The sequence below is a fragment of the Diplotaxodon limnothrissa genome, linkage group LG12, assembly GCF_057381915.1.
Source record: "Diplotaxodon limnothrissa isolate DT_005_m linkage group LG12, D_limnothrissa_male_GT1.1, whole genome shotgun sequence".
Classification (NCBI taxonomy): domain Eukaryota; kingdom Metazoa; phylum Chordata; class Actinopteri; order Cichliformes; family Cichlidae; genus Diplotaxodon; species Diplotaxodon limnothrissa.
In genome coordinates this window covers 4,083,916-4,102,307 of record NC_140607.1, presented here as the reverse complement: position 1 = coordinate 4,102,307, position 18,392 = coordinate 4,083,916, and the positions used below count along the sequence as shown (strand labels likewise).

Genomic DNA, 18,392 nt, shown 5'->3' with positions numbered 1-18,392 from the left:
TGCATTTATATAAGGACACATAAACACAGGTAGAGAAAGAGGAAAGTGGAGGAAGACAAGCTGTCAGAATCTGGTCCATGATGGAAGTAGCACAAAATCCAAACACCAATAAGCATCTGAATAGGGGGTCATATGATTGTTGGGTTTTTCTCTGTATCTATGAAGCGCCTTGAGGCGACTTTTGTTGTGATTTTGCACTATATAAATAAAATTGAATTGAATTGAATTGAATACTAACACTAATAAAGGCAGCATCATTTGAAACTGGAAACCAAACCATCCACACACACACACACTTTTTTTTATATCTTGCAGCCTCCAACAACCAGCCAACCCTTTTAATTAAAAAAAAACAAAACCTTTCGTAAAACCTCTCTATTCCAGAGGCTGTCCTAGCTAACGTTATTAATTAAAAAGCTCTTTTTAACCCAATCTCCTCCTTCCCACTCCTCTCTTGTCTAATTTTTCTGGGTGTGAAAAAGAACTTAAAACAAAGCAGCATGGATGAAATCATTAGCTATCCACACTAAAATCCTCTCTGGGCTGTCAAATTTCCTCTCTGTGTTTCCGCCTGTCACCATTGTTCTTTGACATTGTCTGATATCAACACCACTGACAGCCCCGATTATCCCCCAAAACCCAAGCCATCTCCTCCACCTCCTATTGTTTCACAACTATAATTCACTTTCTAAATATAAAATATAACTTCAAAAAAGGAAAATTAAGGCTCTTCGTTGGGTGTCAGCTGGGTTTCTTTTGCAAAGAAAATAAAATCTACATTTTAACATTAAAACAGCTCAAATGTTGCTTTCATCTTATTGCACTTCCTGTCATATTAGGGATGTCTAGCAATGTGCTTTCATGTCACTTCCCATAAATACAGTAGAAATGTACTTTTTTGCAAAATTATATTATATATTACTAGGAAACAAAAGTAGCTGGATTATGAGGCTCCTCATTTAAATTCGGGGCAAGTTTACTACATGCCATGTGCTAATAGGACATTCAGTGCAGTCAGTGCAAAATTAATGATATAAACCACAGTATTTCTCCCGCTGGTTGCCATTAAATTTACAAGAGTGACATTCGCAGTTTTCTATTTAATATGAAAACTGGCATGAGACAGTTTCTGGCCTACATGACACCTCCTCAACTCGCCTACAGCAGGTACTAAGTACAGAGGGTCCAGTGTCTTGTGGAAGAAGTCCTGAAAATACATAATAGTACACTTTGATGGAACATGCTGCGTCTCACCTTAAGCTTATACGTGCATGCTGGCAGTGGAATTGGCTTTTTATCTTGACGTGATTAGCTAGTTTCTTTCCAAAACCTCCTTCAATTCCTAATATTAAGCAATCACTGAGAAACTACTGAAGGTTAAAAATGGTCCAAATTCTTTTGACTCCAGTGAAATGATCACTGTGCCATTTTTTCCAGGTGTAACAACAAAGCATAATGTCCAGGCATACACTAAAAAGACGATTTGGTAGCTTGAGTTCGTTAGATGTTACGTCAGCTAGCTAATTGACATCAAAGATTATATAACGTCAGAAAACCAAAAAAAAATAAAAATGTACGGCACTGCTACATCTATCGATCTAAAAAAATATGAGCTAAAACTATATAACAGCATGCTATAGAGGCTTAGTTAAGTTCGGCTAGTTCATATATAATGATCTGTTACCTCATTGCTAGCTTCCACAGACTCTATGCATCCATCCATTTTCTTCTGCTTCAGAGGTGCTCGAGAGGTGTGGTACACCCTGGACAGTTTGCCAGTCTATTGCATGACTATATATAAAATCTGTGTAATCTACAGAGCTATTATATGGCTAATATACATTTACAGTTAAATTGCTCTCAAAAGCAAACATGCTAAAGGTTGCTGCACCTGGGTCCCTGAACAGCACAGACCAATACCATTTTATGGCAGGAAAAAAAGACACAAAACAGGAAAAACATCAGCTAAGGTGAAGATCCAGGGGGTCAGTATTTAATATGTGGAAATGCTACAACTTAGCCTAAGACTGCTTCTTTCTGAGGTGTTTAAATTTTTGATGTTCAGGACAGAGTGAGCCTGGAGGCTGTAGTGTACACTGTGAGCTTTTAAACCCTTAGCTTAAAGACATGCTACACAGAAATACTGCTGACACAAAGCTGTCTATTCAAAAACATCTAAAACAGTGGAGGCCTGCACCCAGAAGCTGAGTCAACTCATATGGCCGCTAGTCGTTTTACTGCTGCATGCATGAAAAAGAAAATATGTAAAAGTAAGAACACATCCACATGTGACTTTCTGACTTGAAGAAAGTATTACAAAGACATGACTGTTCCCTGCACTTTTGACCTCACCTGAACCTGCAAGAAGCTCTTGCAAAATCCACTAATCCTCAGGCTCAGGCTATATTTGTACAGTTTATCAATTCTAACACTAGTTGCATGGTGGTCTGTTTCAACTTTGCACAGTAAATGTCGCAGAGGATAAGCAAAACATAAATAAATAAATAAAAGAAGTGGATGAGGATAAATGCACAGTGCACTCAATGATAATGTAAGTTCTGCCTTACATTTCATGCAGTAAAAAAATAAAGCCAACCAAACCTAAAACAAGTCTTTTTTTGAAGGCTACAGAGCCAGCCACAGGGGGAAAGAAACAGGTGTAGAGCTGTAGCTGGAAGAAGAATGTACATGACATAAAATGAGCAGAAACACAGGCAGACATACTTCTTAGGCCTGTAGTCTGGGATGCTCCTGTCCAGGGAGATACGATCACTGAGCTGAGCATTGTAGCCATACTCCTCGTACTTCCTCTCGACATCGCGGCTATCTTCTCCCAGAGTGGCAGCAGCTCCCCCCTGGCCGAGGCCTCCGGGCCCTTCTACCAGCCCCATGGGCTTTGCTAAACCTGCCAAGAAAATAACACATGTGACAGACAATTATACAGATGTAGCCATGAATTCCAACACAGAGCAGACATAGAGAGGTGAGAAGAGGGGGCAGGTGATTGACATTGCCTAGCAGTGTGAAGAAACTGGTGCACAGCAGCTCTGAGACCCAGGAATCCATAGGGTACCATTACAGTGTCTGTCAATGAAGAAGCTGCAAAACACCCACACCGACACACCGTCACAGGGAAGAGCAAAGAAGAGCTGAAGCTGAGAGACACCGTGGCAGAACGGCCAACTCTACAACAGACACCAGACAGAATTTATACACAACTTTAGGTCACATATGGAACAGCGGGCATGAAACTGTCAGTGGTTAATCAAGTGTGAAAGGAAAAACTCTCTGAAACCCACACTGAGAAGGATAATGATTATAGTTTTACCTGGGTTGCAGATGCGTTTTGTACAAGTTACCATTTTATTAATGCATATCACTTTGATGTCATCAAATCAAAGCTCCGTATTACAAAGCTAGATGTGCGTTGTCTTTTTGTTTGTACATTCAGATTAAAATGTTCCTCCTTTTATTGTTAAAAGGCTCTCGATTCAGTGTTTGACAGACAACAAAATAAATAAATAAAAACCTAAAATTACTACTACAGAGACAACAGATAGAGTTTAGAATTTTGTGAATAACTCTCCCTGGATCTAATTATTGTGTGGATGCCTTTTTAACAACATCCAAAACACAATATGCTCCAGATAAATATGCAGGATGCGCTTTAAAAACATCAGCACCACATCATAAACAACTTTAAAAAAATCATGACAACAGAGATGGATCAGACTTTGGAGGATCCTTCATCGGGACCTCCTTGAGACTCCAGTGAGAAACGCAGTCGGCAAATCACTTTCAGATACTTGTTTCTTTGCTTTTTAAAACAGCAGGACTTTCAATAGTGTTAATTTGACCAAATTCGTGTGTCTTTAAACCCCTCACATCTTAGAGTTCTGGGATTTCTTTTCAGTTATTATAAACTATCAATGGTTTTCACGCTTCTTGCAAACCATTGCACTAGTCTGCAGTTTTCAGACTTCAGAAGCATTCCTTTTCCTCCCCATATTGCATGAGAACTCAAAGAAGGTTTCCTTTTAATTAAGATCACAAAGATGGCAGACTAATTAATAACTCTGTCTGAGGTTGATACCAGTTATCTGAAATGATACGAGAAATAACCGAAGCAAAACCTTCACAGGAAGAAAAAAAATCTTGCAATCCTACTGAAATATCGGCAAAAAACAATCTGGAACAAATTCAAATCTGGCATGATCACCGTGGAGTTGTTGTCAAGCTGTTGCACTCAGTTTCCATCTTCAGCCTGACATTGCATCCGGTATAAAGCTGAGGTTAATCTCCGATGTGGAATGTGTGTGGACTGCTGCAAACACATCACATAAGCATTTGTTCTCATTGTACTATTTTTAATTTGCTTAGAGAACACACGTGGTAGCTCGCGGCTTTGCTAGCATGTGTGAAATGACTGTATGCATGATTTTATATATGTGTGAATCAGCTGAACAGCTGGTGGTAGCATAGATGTAAAACAAAATCAATTTGTATAAACAATATTTGATCATACACAACTTCTCTGTCTTGAAGTCTTAGTTTGTTCTTGTAGATTTAAAATGACTGATTCTTTCAGAAACCTTTGATTCAACAAGGCCACACCAGATGTTGCACTGAACACCTAATGGCTCTATTCAGCTAATTATAGAAGCATTCTGGGAGCATGTGTGCAGCAGTACCACGACCGTGGAGTGGTTATTCAAACAGCGCTTGTTCCATGCAGGTCCTTTTATCTCACAAAGAGCCCAAAGAGTGGCCAGATTGCCTGGCTGCGTGCTTAGCAGTGAATGGGAGCCCATTCTCGCTCAGCCTCAATCGTGTTACAGTATGCTCCTTCGGTCTAACACAGCTAAATTCAGCGCCGGACTCAAACCGCCCTTCTGCTCTTATTAAAATGACTCATGACTGTGTTTAACGAGCCGTCGCTTTGGTGCTGTGACACTGACATTTTCAGAAAGGGATGGAGAAAAATGCTGTGCGGTGTCAAAAGTGACATCTCGGCTGAGGGGGGGAAAACGTGCAGACCTCCACAGTACTGTAAAATACTGAGGTGGGGACCGAGTTTCTGACTTTTGAAAATCCAAACCCTCCTGGGTCACAAGCAGCTGCCCTGAGCCAGCTTTATTTCCACTTTAGCCATTACTAGAAGCATTTTGGCTCTGCTGAAAATCTGTCATCAGGTTGGAGAACTCTGCACTGTACGTTTAATTGCACATAGTAATGCTTTGATGACATCACAGGAAAATAAAATCTTAATATGAGGACATAATTGTTGTCCTCATTTATAGGCTTACAAACACTGCAATTTTTATGGTGCAAGCAATCACCATGTTTGTAAAATAGCGATTTTTATATTCAGTGTTTTTCTGGGGAGAAATACAATATAAGTCTTTGCCATGGGAAAATTAAAATGCCCGCATTGCAAAACTCCCATTAACAGCGCCCACCCTCCAAAAATAATTTTTGTGCAGTGTCTAAACTACAAAGAGACTGTTATAAGGACATGTTGTCATGCGTCCGTGCCAGCCTTCACTATTGTTTGACTATTTAAAATTCCATGAAACTGTGGGATAATGTCAGATAATTGTTATGCGAGCCAAGCTTCCACTGTGGCCTCCACAGAATAATCGAGCTGCGTCTGTTCTCCGTATCAACAGATGGACACACAGACAGTAAGCAAACAGCGCATACCGATGAAGAGCTCAGCTCTCAGCTTCACCCCCTCCAGGAACTGAGGAGTAATCACCATATTTGGATGGCCTCAAATCCTCGGGTGCGACTGAAGATTTGTAATTGGAGCTGAATGGTTGGAAACTGGCTTCTCCCACGAGAGGGATTTAGCATGCCCGACACCAGCCAATGTGTCGGGCATTTTGACAAGTATGGGTGGGGTTCACGTCACGGACAAGCCATCTGTCATAGCTGCCTGTGTCACACAATAACACAGATAGCCTCCAGAGCCAGAGTCTCAAGTCTGGAGGGCCTCTCTGTCTCTGCGTGTGTCTTGGAAGCAGGACAACTCCTGCCAGCTTTGTTTTCTGGTCACTGCGTTATTTTTTGCTTCCCTCCTGTCTACAGCTGCCTCGGTCTGATTGAAGGTTCCTTTATGGGATGAGACCTTAAAGTCTGATCCGCCGCTGTCTGTCTTTTAGCGTTTTAGCAAAAGGTTGGATTGCTGACATGTAAACTGTACCGCAACAAGCTTTAATATCTTTATTGAAGATTTTCTTTTTAAATTTAGCTGCTGTTTTGATGTTGCTCCAGAGATGACTTCATATAATAAAATAGCTTTCACTGGCATTGATTCATTCATCAGGTTTTCTAGAGTTTGGAGTCTATTTGTGTAAAATTGGTTTGGAAGTAATCACTTGAATATGCATACATTTATCAAGGGCAAAAGCCACATACTTCTGTTGCACAGCAAATTTTCTTTCCAAAAATGGACTGCTTTCAGATAGAAAGCTTATCTGAAAGAAATACCTAGACTGTTTGTCTGTGGGTAGAGCATGGTACCAACATTGTGAGGACTAAAAGCTCTCCTGCCACAGCAGCTACACAAGTTAAAAATGTATGTACACATGATCCTGCGGGGTACTTTGTATAAAAACATCCAGCTAGTAGGCTCTTGTATTCTGGTCAAAAAAAGGAAAAAAGGACAGTGACTAAAAGCTCACAACACAATGTGAAACTCTAGGGAATGAAAACTAATAATTCAGCATAAAGAAAATTTATTTCACATTTTCCGTGAGCTTCTCTCCCGTTCACTGTTTCTAAAGTGGTAGTAGCCCTTCAAGCAGCGCCGTTGCACTTTCACAACTTTACTTTGAGGCAATTACAGCCCAGCATCTGCTTCTCCCTCTCAGGCCTCACTCCCATCCAAAGGATCAGCGCAATGTGGCTCATCTGCGACGACATGCACCGGTTTCAGTCTCATTGTGTCCCAGCTTGTATCCGTCTCTGAGCTCTTTCCTCTCAACCCTCAATGGTTTGTCCAAAACCATCTGACATGATACAGTAAGAGCCACAACAGTTATAAATTATCTAACAACCTTCAGAATGATTCCGATGTGGCCTTTACAAGAAAGAGTCTCAAATTCAAAGATGACCCCATTTTTAATAAATGATTTAAGAGCATGAGTGGTTTTAAGTGTGTCCAAAGTGATGCAGCAGAGTTCTAAATATTGATGCTGAGGGGAGGTGGAGGATTTCTGTGGACTCTTGAAGAGGAGGAAAATAACTCATTCTAAAGAGATTTAAAGTCTTCAAAGGCCAAAACAAATCTATGAAACATTGAGAGCTGGGAGAAGCACTGGTTTAAATCTGGGAGCCAGGCATCTTAAGAGGATGAGAACTCCGATTTGGAAATTGATACCAATTAGACCACTAAGTTATCTCTAAACATGCAAAAGCACTGACAATAGCTCATGTACTCCAGATATAAAGCATAAAATAAATCATTGAAAATTTCATGTTTACTGCCGTGTTGGTCGGGTTAAAAGTGTGCAATGAAATGAAGCAAGAACAAGGTTGTCGATGGAAAAATAGCAAAAAGTCTTTGAAGTGTGTCAGAATGTTACAACACTGAGACGGGACCCAGTCACGAGGAGCTCCTTTCCGTAGGATGTAGGAGTTGTTCTGCATCAAGAAATCATGAAGAAAATTTACATGATCAGTTATCCAGCCTGGCAAACTGGCCTATGCCCTTCAGTCACTGGATATCATCATTAAATGTTGGTAATGTAATCACTGCATGACTCTAAGCCAGCAGTATAAATAAGAGGGATGCTCGCTCCATCTGAAATTGACATTATTATCTGCGGCTGCCTGCTGATTGTCAGGTGAGCCGCTGAATTCGTTATCGTGATTCCTCAAGGCTGAGCAGAATTGATTGTTATCTGTTTCTGAAACTGTGTTGTCAACCAGCGCCTCATCTACATGTCATTATTATAATATAATTCATTTCATCAGGATTCATCACGCAGAGATGTGATGTCCCTGCAGCCACCACCATTACACGCTGCAAAACGTATACGCGCACCATGATACGTATCATTAAAATTGAGTTTGAGTGCCAAGCGCCTGCCAGCGTGGAGGGGAGTGAGAGGGCTGTTTCTCCATCCTCATCAAGTCTTTGTTTGAGCTGGCTTGGCCTATAAACAGCGTTAGATTTTTCCCTATAATTGGGCATATAGATAAGAAGCATATCTGGTGCTACAGCTGGACCCGCGAGGCTGCCAGCCCATCAGCTCCTACGCAGTGAGGAAAGACAGGAAGTGACATGCATGGCTGATGACAAGCGCCTCAGTGTGCCTGTAAGTTGTGGGACAGCTGAGCTTAGACAATGATGCTTCCAGTGATGGTCAGAGAAAAGGAGTAGACACAATAGCAGTACACAGGCTCTCTAACACCAATGTCTGTTTTTTTAAGAAGTTTATTTTTAGAGCAGTTCTGCTCTAAGGTGATAAAAGAAGAGAGGCAGCGAATCAAATGGCTTTCAGGTACTTTCATTGGTGTCCAATCCAAGTAAGACAATCAGAATGAAAATAGCCAAATATATAAATATTGATGTGTTGTATAAGCCTATTTTTAAATAGCTTAATCTTGCAATTGCTGACTGACTATAGCCCCTCTCGGAACAATAGTTATCCAAGCAGCTTAGCAATTGTCAAGCTCTGGAAATCTCCCCACACTGAACCGCTCTGTACGGGTTTATGTAAAAACAGCTGAACAGTTTGAATGTAACAGCTGAAGCTGTGTGTTTGTTTTGCAAAATATAAGCACTTGTAGTTTGTTTTACTTGATACCAAATATGACCAAAAGCCGCTCATGTCACAGTACAGAAACGCTTTACTTAAAGTCACTAACTTGACTTTGGTCTTCTCAACATTCTCGTCCTTTTGGATCTATCTCTCACTCCATCCTGCTAAACAGACTTTCCTCTCTTGGCATCACACCTAGCCTGATTCCAATCATATCTCCTTCCACTCTTGTTTATTCCTTGTAACTTCTGGTGTACCCCAAGGTTCAGTCTTAGGCCCTCTTCCCTTCATAATAAATTTTCTTCTTCTTGGTACCATTTTCCTTAAATTTGATCTTCACTTTCATTGTTTTGCCGATGACACTCAATTATATCTCTCCTGCAGGCCGGACTCCTCCCTCCCACCTTCTTCTCCCACTGGACTGACAAACACACGCATACATTCGTAAACATCATACACGTCACTAGCAAGCACTTATCTGAACAATCTCATACATACATACAGGAACACCTTCATACACCAAGTTACTTTTTGCACAGCACTCAGTCTTTTGCAAATTTCTATTGCACTGCTGTGTCTGCATCGTCTCGTGTCTGTTCTGTTCTGTCTGGTGCTGCACTCTTTGTTTTGTTTGCAATTTTTGCAATTTTTTTTGCAATTTTGCACATTGCACTTTATGTATTCCTGTGTCAATTGTCTGTTATATGTCATATGTAGCACCATGTTCTTGGAGGAACGTTGTTTCACTGTGTACTGTACCACTGCACATGGTTGGGATGACAATAAAGCCACTTGACCTTGACCTTGACCTTCTCTTACACAATGCTTATGCGAATTAAAATTCTGGTTCAGTTCTAATTTTCTTAAGCTCAATGAGTACAAAACTGAAATTCTCATCGGCATCAAATCCAGCTTGCTGGTGGCAAATCATTTCACTCTCACTATTGAGAACTCCACGGTTTTCCCTTTACCTCTGGTTAAGAGCCTTGGTGTCATCCTTGACAGCTCACTATCCTATAAATCTCACATCAATGATCTCACCTGTTCTGCCTATTTCCACCTATGCAACATTAACCGATTACGCCCTTCTCTTTCCATCCAGTCTGCGTCCATTGTAGTTCATAGCCACATTACTTCCTGCATTGACTAATGTAATTCTCTCTTACATGGTCTCCACAAAAAGTGCCTCCATAAGCTTCAACTGGTTCAAAACTCCGCTGCCTGCATTATTAGCAGAACCCCTCCTACTAGCACATCACCCCTATCCTTCAGGAACTTCACTGGCTCCCTGTGAAATTCCGAATAGTATTCAAGCTTCTTCTGTTCACTTTCAAGCCCCTTTATAACCTTGCTCCTCCTTACCTTTCTGACCTGTTTAGAACTACCTCTTCTGCCCACTCACTTGATCTTCTTTTTCTATTCAACTTGCTGCACTTCTTTCTGCCTCAGCACTATGGGAAGCAGAGCTTTCAGTTTCTCTGCTCCCAGGCTGTGTAATTCCCTACCCCTGGATATTAGAAACATTGGTCCTCTCCCCCAGTTTAAATCTCAACTAAAAATCTGTTCACGTTTGCATATTCACTGTGAACTTATTGGTTGTTTATTTGATCTTGTTTTTATTGTTCTTTGTTCTGTCCTTGTTCTATTATGTGTTTTTACTCTATTGTTAAGTGTCCTTGAGTGTCTTGAAAGGCGCTTTTAATAAAATGTATTACTTTTATTATTAAAAATTATTTTAATTCAGTTGTTGAAATAAGCTAATGTTTCATTAGTGCTGCGTCTTCCTCTACCTTCAAAAAGCAAAGGAAGAGACATTTAAAAAAAAACTGTTGACATCTTCAACTGCAAATGAGATCAGATTTACTATATCTTTTTAGAACTTTATAAGATCTCGGGCGTTTTTGCAGTCACAGAACCTGGACACCTTACAGTGATAGAGTGGACCATGAGTTTCAGTGTATATCAAAGTATTCTAATGATTGTAGTGTAAACCATGATCCCAAGCACAGCAGGAAATCTACAGCAGAACAGCTGAAAAAGAAAATAATCAAGCTGCTGCAATGGCCCAGTCAAAGTCCAGACCTCAACCTGATTGAAATGCTGTGGTGGGACCGTGAGAGCCTCAAACCTCAATGAACTGAAGCAATGTCGTAAAGAAGAATGGACTTAATAGTTTAAAGCTCAAAACATATTACTTGAAGTTGAGCTGTATTTAGCTTTCGACACACAGTTTTCTCAGAACATTTTTTTCAGAATACTTATGCTGACAGTCCTACAACACTGTGCACTACATCTCATAAATGCCAAAATGATATAGCATGTGAATGGGAACAGTACATAATTCAAATTAGTTTGTTTTTGCAGTTGTTCCAGCTGTGCCAAAACTGACATAGAATATCTATCAATCAATCGACGTTTCTTTCCCAAATACACTTTAAAAGTCACAGTCAACTTTTCCACTGGGTGAATTAATCCTGCAATCATGCGCTTCTTTTCCCCCTCCCTACAATAACTGAAATTTAGGACTTCATGATGGATGTCTAACTCTAAAGTAAAAGATTTCCATCTCAATATTGACCAAAACACCCCAAATAAAACATGTTAACAGTGTCAAAAGAAATTCTCTAAATGTCCATCAATATCTGGCTATAGTGTGCATTTAAGTCAGTAAGACTTAGAGGGCTTCAGCAGCTAAGTACCTGCAAGGAAGTATTTACCGGTGCTAATGTTGTACTTAAGTCGAAAACACTACTTCATAAGCTTGTTAACAAGCTTAAAACCTCTCATCTGATTGCTCAAAGCTGGTGGCATCCACAGCAGAGCAATGCTGCTGATAACCCTCATGTTACTCATTTCTGCACAGAATGGGCTGCTGGAAAAGCTTGACCATTGTTTTCTTGTTGGGAGTCTAGTGCTCGTTCTTCAGGCAACCGTGAAATAAGAATTCTCTGGCTTCTTTATGTCCTTCAAATCTAATTGGACTGTACTGCATATCCCATGGCATGCCATAGGTAGGCAATAAACAACAGGAGGAATGGGCGATTACTTAATATCGCTGCTGGACATGATAATAGTTATTGGCGCGTTGAGTCCTCTCACCATAGTTATCCCCAGTGGCCATAGAATACAGTTTGTGAAAAACCATGCAAGGCCTGTGACAGTCAGCATCCATCCACTGTGCGCTCCTGCTTCTGCTTAAGACAAATGACTATACCGAAACGGATTGATGTTTATGATTTGGACCGCATAGAGATTATTTACAAGTAATACATCTGCATTTGTCACTCTGTACAGCAGCACTTTTGCAGTTGAATTCAGCAACTTGTCATGTGACGCTCCATTTGAAATCCAGTGTAACAGCCTGACACTCAGTGTCATTGTTAATCAAAGAATCTCACTCCAAGGTCAAAAAAATGCTTTCGTTCTGTCATATTTTGTATGATACCTGGCAGGCAGGGAACTGTGCCAGCTCTGCACTTTGTGGTTTGTTCCCCTCTTCAGCACACTTGTGAAAAACCTGCAAATTGTGCTCCAGATACTTGGACTCAGCAGTGCAACAGCAAAGACAAGTCAGGTCTGAGAATATTTTATGAAATTGATGTGACTCTTTTGACAGCGCATGCCTAGCATTAGAGGAAACACGCCTTCCAGGAGATAGTCGGCATTCAAAGACTCAAATATACGTCGCACTCATGGAATGAGACAACGTACATCTCGTACTTCTTCAGCTGGGACAGCAGCTCGTCTTTAGAATCTGAAAAGTGCATTTTGTGTAGATATAAAAGCCTATTGCTTGACCTTGAGTCCCACAGTCAGCAAGATCTGTGCAGACACTGTGTGCTCATGCCCAGTAGCAGTGATACTCTGCTGTATTGACTGTCTCACTTTCATCCTGTCTTCAGTGGGGGAAATAATTATTTGATCCCCTGCTGATTTTGTAAGTTTGCACACTTTTACAGAGACCTTAACAGTCTCTCATTTTTATTGTTGTTTCATATTAATGGAGAGAGAGCGAATATCCATAAAACAACACAATGCAAATTTTAATGTCAGTAAGTAAATTAAGTATTTGATCCCTTACAAACCATCCTGAATTCTGGTTCCCATGGATTGGCTGTGTGTCCCTGTGGCACAGAGATTACAATGAATCAATCAATACAGATTCTCATGATCTCCTTAGCTCCTTATATATATATAAAGCAGACTTGTCCATAGAACAAATTTCTTTCATTCCAACCTCTCTACCACCATGGCTGAGACCAAAGAGCTGTAAAAGGACATCAGGGACAAGACTGTAGACTTGCACAAGGCTGGAATGGAATACAAGGTGTTGGATTAGCACAAGACTACACAGGAGGAGCTCAATGACGATCTGACGTTGGGACCACAGTCACCAAGAACACCCCTGGTTATGCCAGATTCCTAGTTATTAGAGCAACCCCTAAATCTTCCTATGTTGGTTCATGGAGTTTATTTCTTTCTGCTGTTTTGCCTCCAATAAAAGGTTGGTTTCATTTTGATTGCTGCTTCCATCTGGGGTCCTCGTTCACCATCTAACTCGACAAGTCCCTCTGCATTCATGAAATACCTGAAAACTCATCTCTGATCATTAAAAATATATATTTAGATTTTTTTTCTACGAAAATAACCTCTTTATGCCTTGAAATGGTCTTGATGTAATTCCACATCGTTACCTCATTTTGTATGCACAGATCTATGAATATGCAAATTAATTCCCACCTCACACTCCTGCCACAGCATCCACTAGAAAGCCTTGTACCACTTAAAATGTGTGCATGTTAAGCAGGAGTGGGGAAGGGAGAGGACAACACACTTATGCACATTGCTTCACTTGTACATCAGGATGTTCCTGAACACAGCATGGTGCTAAGAGAGGATAAACTAAATCATATGAGTGCATCTGAAAATTTAAAGTGCCTGAAGCAATGGCTAGGCTCTACCTATTAAAATTTACAAAAACAAAACTGTGTGTCCCTGTTTTGCTGTTCAAGTCGCACACAGAAGCAAAACAGAATGCGGCGCAGAGAGAAAGTAGCAGGACCGCAAATGACAGCAATACTCACACTTAGCTTAAATAGAATCAATACACAGGTAATTATCAGGCAGTTAATCACATGTTGATAATATAGGATAAAACCTGTTCCAAATTACTAAACAATGTTAAAAAATAATATTCATTGGTGAGGGTCTTAGAGAAAACAGTCGAATGGAGTGCCCCACCTTGTCTTCTTAATCTTTCTCCATAGAATTAAGATAAAATGATGCAACTTCAGTGGCAAAAGAGACATGCTTACTTTCCTCAAATTGTTTATGTCTTTATTGTAAAATTTCTGGGTTAAACGGCTTTCAGGAGGCTGACTATTAAAAGGTTATGATGAAATCTTTGCTCTCTATCATTAAGCCTTAGCTATAGTGTCAAGAAACAAATCAGTAACTCAGTGTAACAGTCTACCATGCAGCCTTCTCATTATTTGGCTTGAAAACAAGAGTCTTTGTAGATGAGGCATCACTGGATCAAAAACAGATCCCTCCTGTACTAGTGAGAGAAGAGGTTGCCCAAATAACTGTGAATACAGAGTTCCAAACTGGATGCGCTCTTCAAAAGGCTGAAGTTTAGCAGTCACTGAGTCATCATCAAGTCAGCCACTTCATGCTGATGCATCTGGTACGGTTCATGATGCACGGTAGAAAAGCACTCCTGTGGTAATCACAGGATTTGAGAACATATTAGTTGTGATCCCACTTATCCCTTATTATGTGAGTGAGCACTCTGGAACAAAAAAAACAAAACGTTTAATTCAAGAAATCTGTTTCTTTCATTGCAAAAAAAAAAAAAAGCCAAAATATTATTTAGTACTCAAAGATATTTTTGGTGCAGAGTCGCTTACAGGAATGCAAAAGACACTGGATATTTTAGCTAAACTCGTTTAAATAGGTTATATGTGTGGTTGCGTAACCCTTGACCAAAAAGCCCATCCACTCCTATTTAACATTTGAATCAGAATTGAAGAAATTCCCTTAAGAAAAATGATGCTCATGAGAATAAAAAGTACTGGTAGAAAGTGTGCATGTAAATATGAAGTACACATAAACATAGAGGCTGAGGCTGATGTAGTCATGCCTCATTCATTTCATGAATCTTTTGAAGCCCACTCACTCACCACGACCTTCTCCTGCTTAAAACACATAGATGTATTAAATAAAACAGTAAGGCAGAGTAAGACGTAACCTGATTTAAAAGGATTTCTGCTGTGGTCAAAAAGACCAGATCTGACCCACAGACTAATGCCCGTGTAATGAAATCCTGTAAAAGTCTGTCATTGTGTTATACAGGTAGTACATTAGACTCTCCTTCAAAACGCAGACTGCCAGTTAAACCTGGCATATCTCACCAGCGATGCTTCCAGTGAAATGGCAGGAATGCTGCTGGCATACAGACTTTCTCCAAGTGCGATTCTGCACCGACCTCGATAATTATCAGAAATTCGTGTGAAGTTTACAACAGGTCAGTGACAGCACAGGGAAGTACATTAACACCGATTTGTGCTTAAGCACATGCAAAAGGTATACAATGCATAATTAGCCTATTAATGCGCAAGTCTGATACTATAGCCATTAATTTATGTGACAGTGAAGCGCTTTTACCAAAGAAATGAGGCTAGACTGACAATAAATAAATAAATAAATAAAATGCATGAGTCATGGTCCAGGTCAAACTCACCTGAGCGCATCTTATTACCCGATAAATTGGCTGACAAGGACTCCCTGTGTGCTAAATATAAAATCTTTGCTTTCATAGATCACGGATTTAACAACTAAGAACTTCAGTTTCCTACCGTTTAGCTGGTTGTAGACCACATCCTCCAGCCTCTCCAGCCTCTGGAGAATTGACTGCCTGTCCACCAAGTTGGAAACTTTGCCATTCCTGGCTCGCAGCCTCTGGTCAGAAATACGCCCTATCTGGATGAGCTCCTCGGATCGGTCCTGGATCCTGCAGTACACCGAGAACAGTATAATCCCCACAAACACTAAGATGTTGACGGTCAGCAAAGTTTTGATTTTGCGTGCCACAGCCATGAAAGGAGAATATTGTCTGGCTGACTCAGTCAAGCCCGTCAAAAGCTCATGAGTGGTGGCCTCCTTTGTCACCTTACAGTGTGTCTTGCGGCGGGGTGATTTCTGTGCTCGCTGGAGAGAAGGTCAACTCGTGGAGACCCGAAGGGCTGGCAGATCCGTTCAGCACCACGGACAGCTCCGTAGTGGGACACCGCACCGGTCACATAGAACTTACAAGGTGGGAAATGTTAGTAGCGTCCCCGGAGCTCGGCTCCAACCAGCGAGCGATGCTTTTATGAGCTTCACTAGTCGACAAACAGCTGCACTCGCTTCACCTACATATTACAAGCGAGAAATGACGCCACGGGAGGCATTCATCCTCCCGAGCAGCCCCCGGCAGTTGCAAAACATCTCTCCTCCGCAGCGTGGTAATTCGCCAGTTCCTTAGCATCAATATGTCTCGTCCATCGCGCAAGAAAAGCCCTGGTTTTGAAGCGTCACACAGCTCTCGCCGCTCTGTGGCATCTCCTTCCTCAAAGGCGTTGTGGTCACCCGATCCGTCCCGCTCTGCAAATATGAATCCAAATGCGCTTATGTCCAACAAATAAATAAATATATATATGCGTGTGTGTGTGCGCGCGTTTCAAAAACAAAGCGGCGTTTCTCTTTCTCCCCTCTCCCTTTTCCTCTCTCTCTCTCTGCCTCCGAGTCTCTTTCTGTGTTTGTGTCCCGTCAGACCATCGCCGCCTCCCTTGGCGCTGCACCGTGGGATGAGTTGAGAGCAGATTTGCCCTCAAACGCAGTCAAATGACGCTCGATGTCGATGGGAGCGATGCAGCCGGGCTCTGGCATGCTGTCGCTCCTCTCTCAGTCTCCCCGCTCTGTCAGGGAGGAAGAGCCACCGCTGCGTCCTGACGTTTAGAGGCACACAATCATGAATATTCACAAGCAGTGTTGTGTCGGAATAAAATAAATAGCGCGACCATGGAAGCAGCGTGTACTTCCACTTGGTAGAGCAATCTACACCACCCCACCCCACCCCCTGTACAGGTGAGCTGTGGAAATCTGTGTGAAGATGTGTTAAATGGTTTTTCTATGTTATTCACAAGGCCGAGCCTTTAGGTTAACCAATTCGCACATATGTTTCAGGTTGCATGCATGCACTCCTATACATACACGCTCTGCTTCAGAAGTAGGCTATAAGGATCATGTCACAAATCACATGCTTGACTACAGTTTTAACGCCAAGCTAAACAGAATAAATATGCATATATTTGAATTAGAAAGGCATGCAACATTTGTTTATTATAATACAAATCCACTCTCAGGAGAGAATTTGAGGTTTTGCCAACCAAAAAAAGAAAAACAATCAAGCAAAACCACACACTGGTGACTAAAACTCCACACTAAACCCACAGATATTGAAGGACATCTGTTTTATAGAGCCATCCAGATTCTAATCATTACTCAGTTCAAATTACTCCTACTCCATACTGTAACCTGCCATTGCCAGCTCCTCATCTCCAATTCCAAATGAATTATGGCTCCAGTAAATCACGTACAAAGAGCTTCGGGCTCTCTGTGTACTTTTACTTGATTAGGCAAACCCAGACACGGTAGTGGCTGCCCGAAGTACTTTGATTCCACTTCACACCCACCAGAGGATCTCAGATCTGTGCTCTTCAGTTTGTTTGCTGCTTCAGTACACCAAGATAGTGCCAGGGTAGCTAAAGCCTCTATAGTCTGCACATTTCTTTGTAAGAGGACATTTGGTATGAACGTGAGCTTGTAAGTTATTTTATACTTATACACATTTCTTGATTGTGCGTGTCTTCAAGATGGAATCGGTTCTGATTTTCTGAGAGCAGATTTGAGGGCTTTTATTTTTAGTGTTTTCAAAGAACGAGACCTTGTCATATAAGTCTAGGCACAAATGTTCTTGAGAGGTTCATTTGTTCCACAAAGCTCCTGCATTCCAAAATAGTTTTTCTTTTTAAGAGGGTAGAATAACAAAGCTTAGGCAGGGCTCATACTGTTCCCTGTGTGGTCATGATACTGATGATGATGATGATGGTGATGCATACTTTCTATTGCCTTACAGCTCCCAGGTCTGCATAACAAGGACATTTAAAAGGATTTTCATTGTATAGAATGTATAATAAGGTGCACACAAGGTGCTGCTTTGATTCATAGTTTGCAGAAAGAGTCTGTGGGGAAATCATTGTTACAGACACCTCAGGCACCGTGCAGGCCTAAGCACAGCTGCTTATACAGCAGCTACAGCACTGTATATCAGCTCCCCGCGCTCCCCTATAAGACTCTCTGAAGACTTGTTTTCAGCATTCAGCACCCTGCATGCCTCTGTAACTGCAGACACTGGCACTCAAGTGTTTTAACCATATTAACCTGGGTCACTGCAAGCTGCACCACAGTCATCCCACTCAGTGTCTCCGCATAAGCCACTCGAACATATTCAGAGGGAGAGCACGAGCTAGACAAAAGCGTGTGAGTCTAGTAGCGCTGTTAAAGCCATAAATATCTACT

At 41.2% G+C, this 18,392-nt stretch overlaps 1 protein-coding gene across 1 annotated transcript in view; it reads right to left on the bottom strand.

Moving 5' to 3' along the window:
- The window catches only part of galnt9 (polypeptide N-acetylgalactosaminyltransferase 9), a 110,822-nt gene extending 94,953 nt beyond the window's left edge, over positions 1-15,869 (bottom strand). Inside the window, exons 1-2 of the mRNA XM_085367043.1 lie at positions 15,629-15,869; positions 2,725-2,905 (exon numbers count right to left, since the gene is read on the bottom strand). Coding sequence (XP_085223169.1) covers positions 2,725-2,905; positions 15,629-15,869 — 422 coding nt within the window. The remainder of the gene's footprint in view (positions 1-2,724; positions 2,906-15,628) is intronic.
- Positions 15,870-18,392: the final 2,523 nt, after the last annotated feature.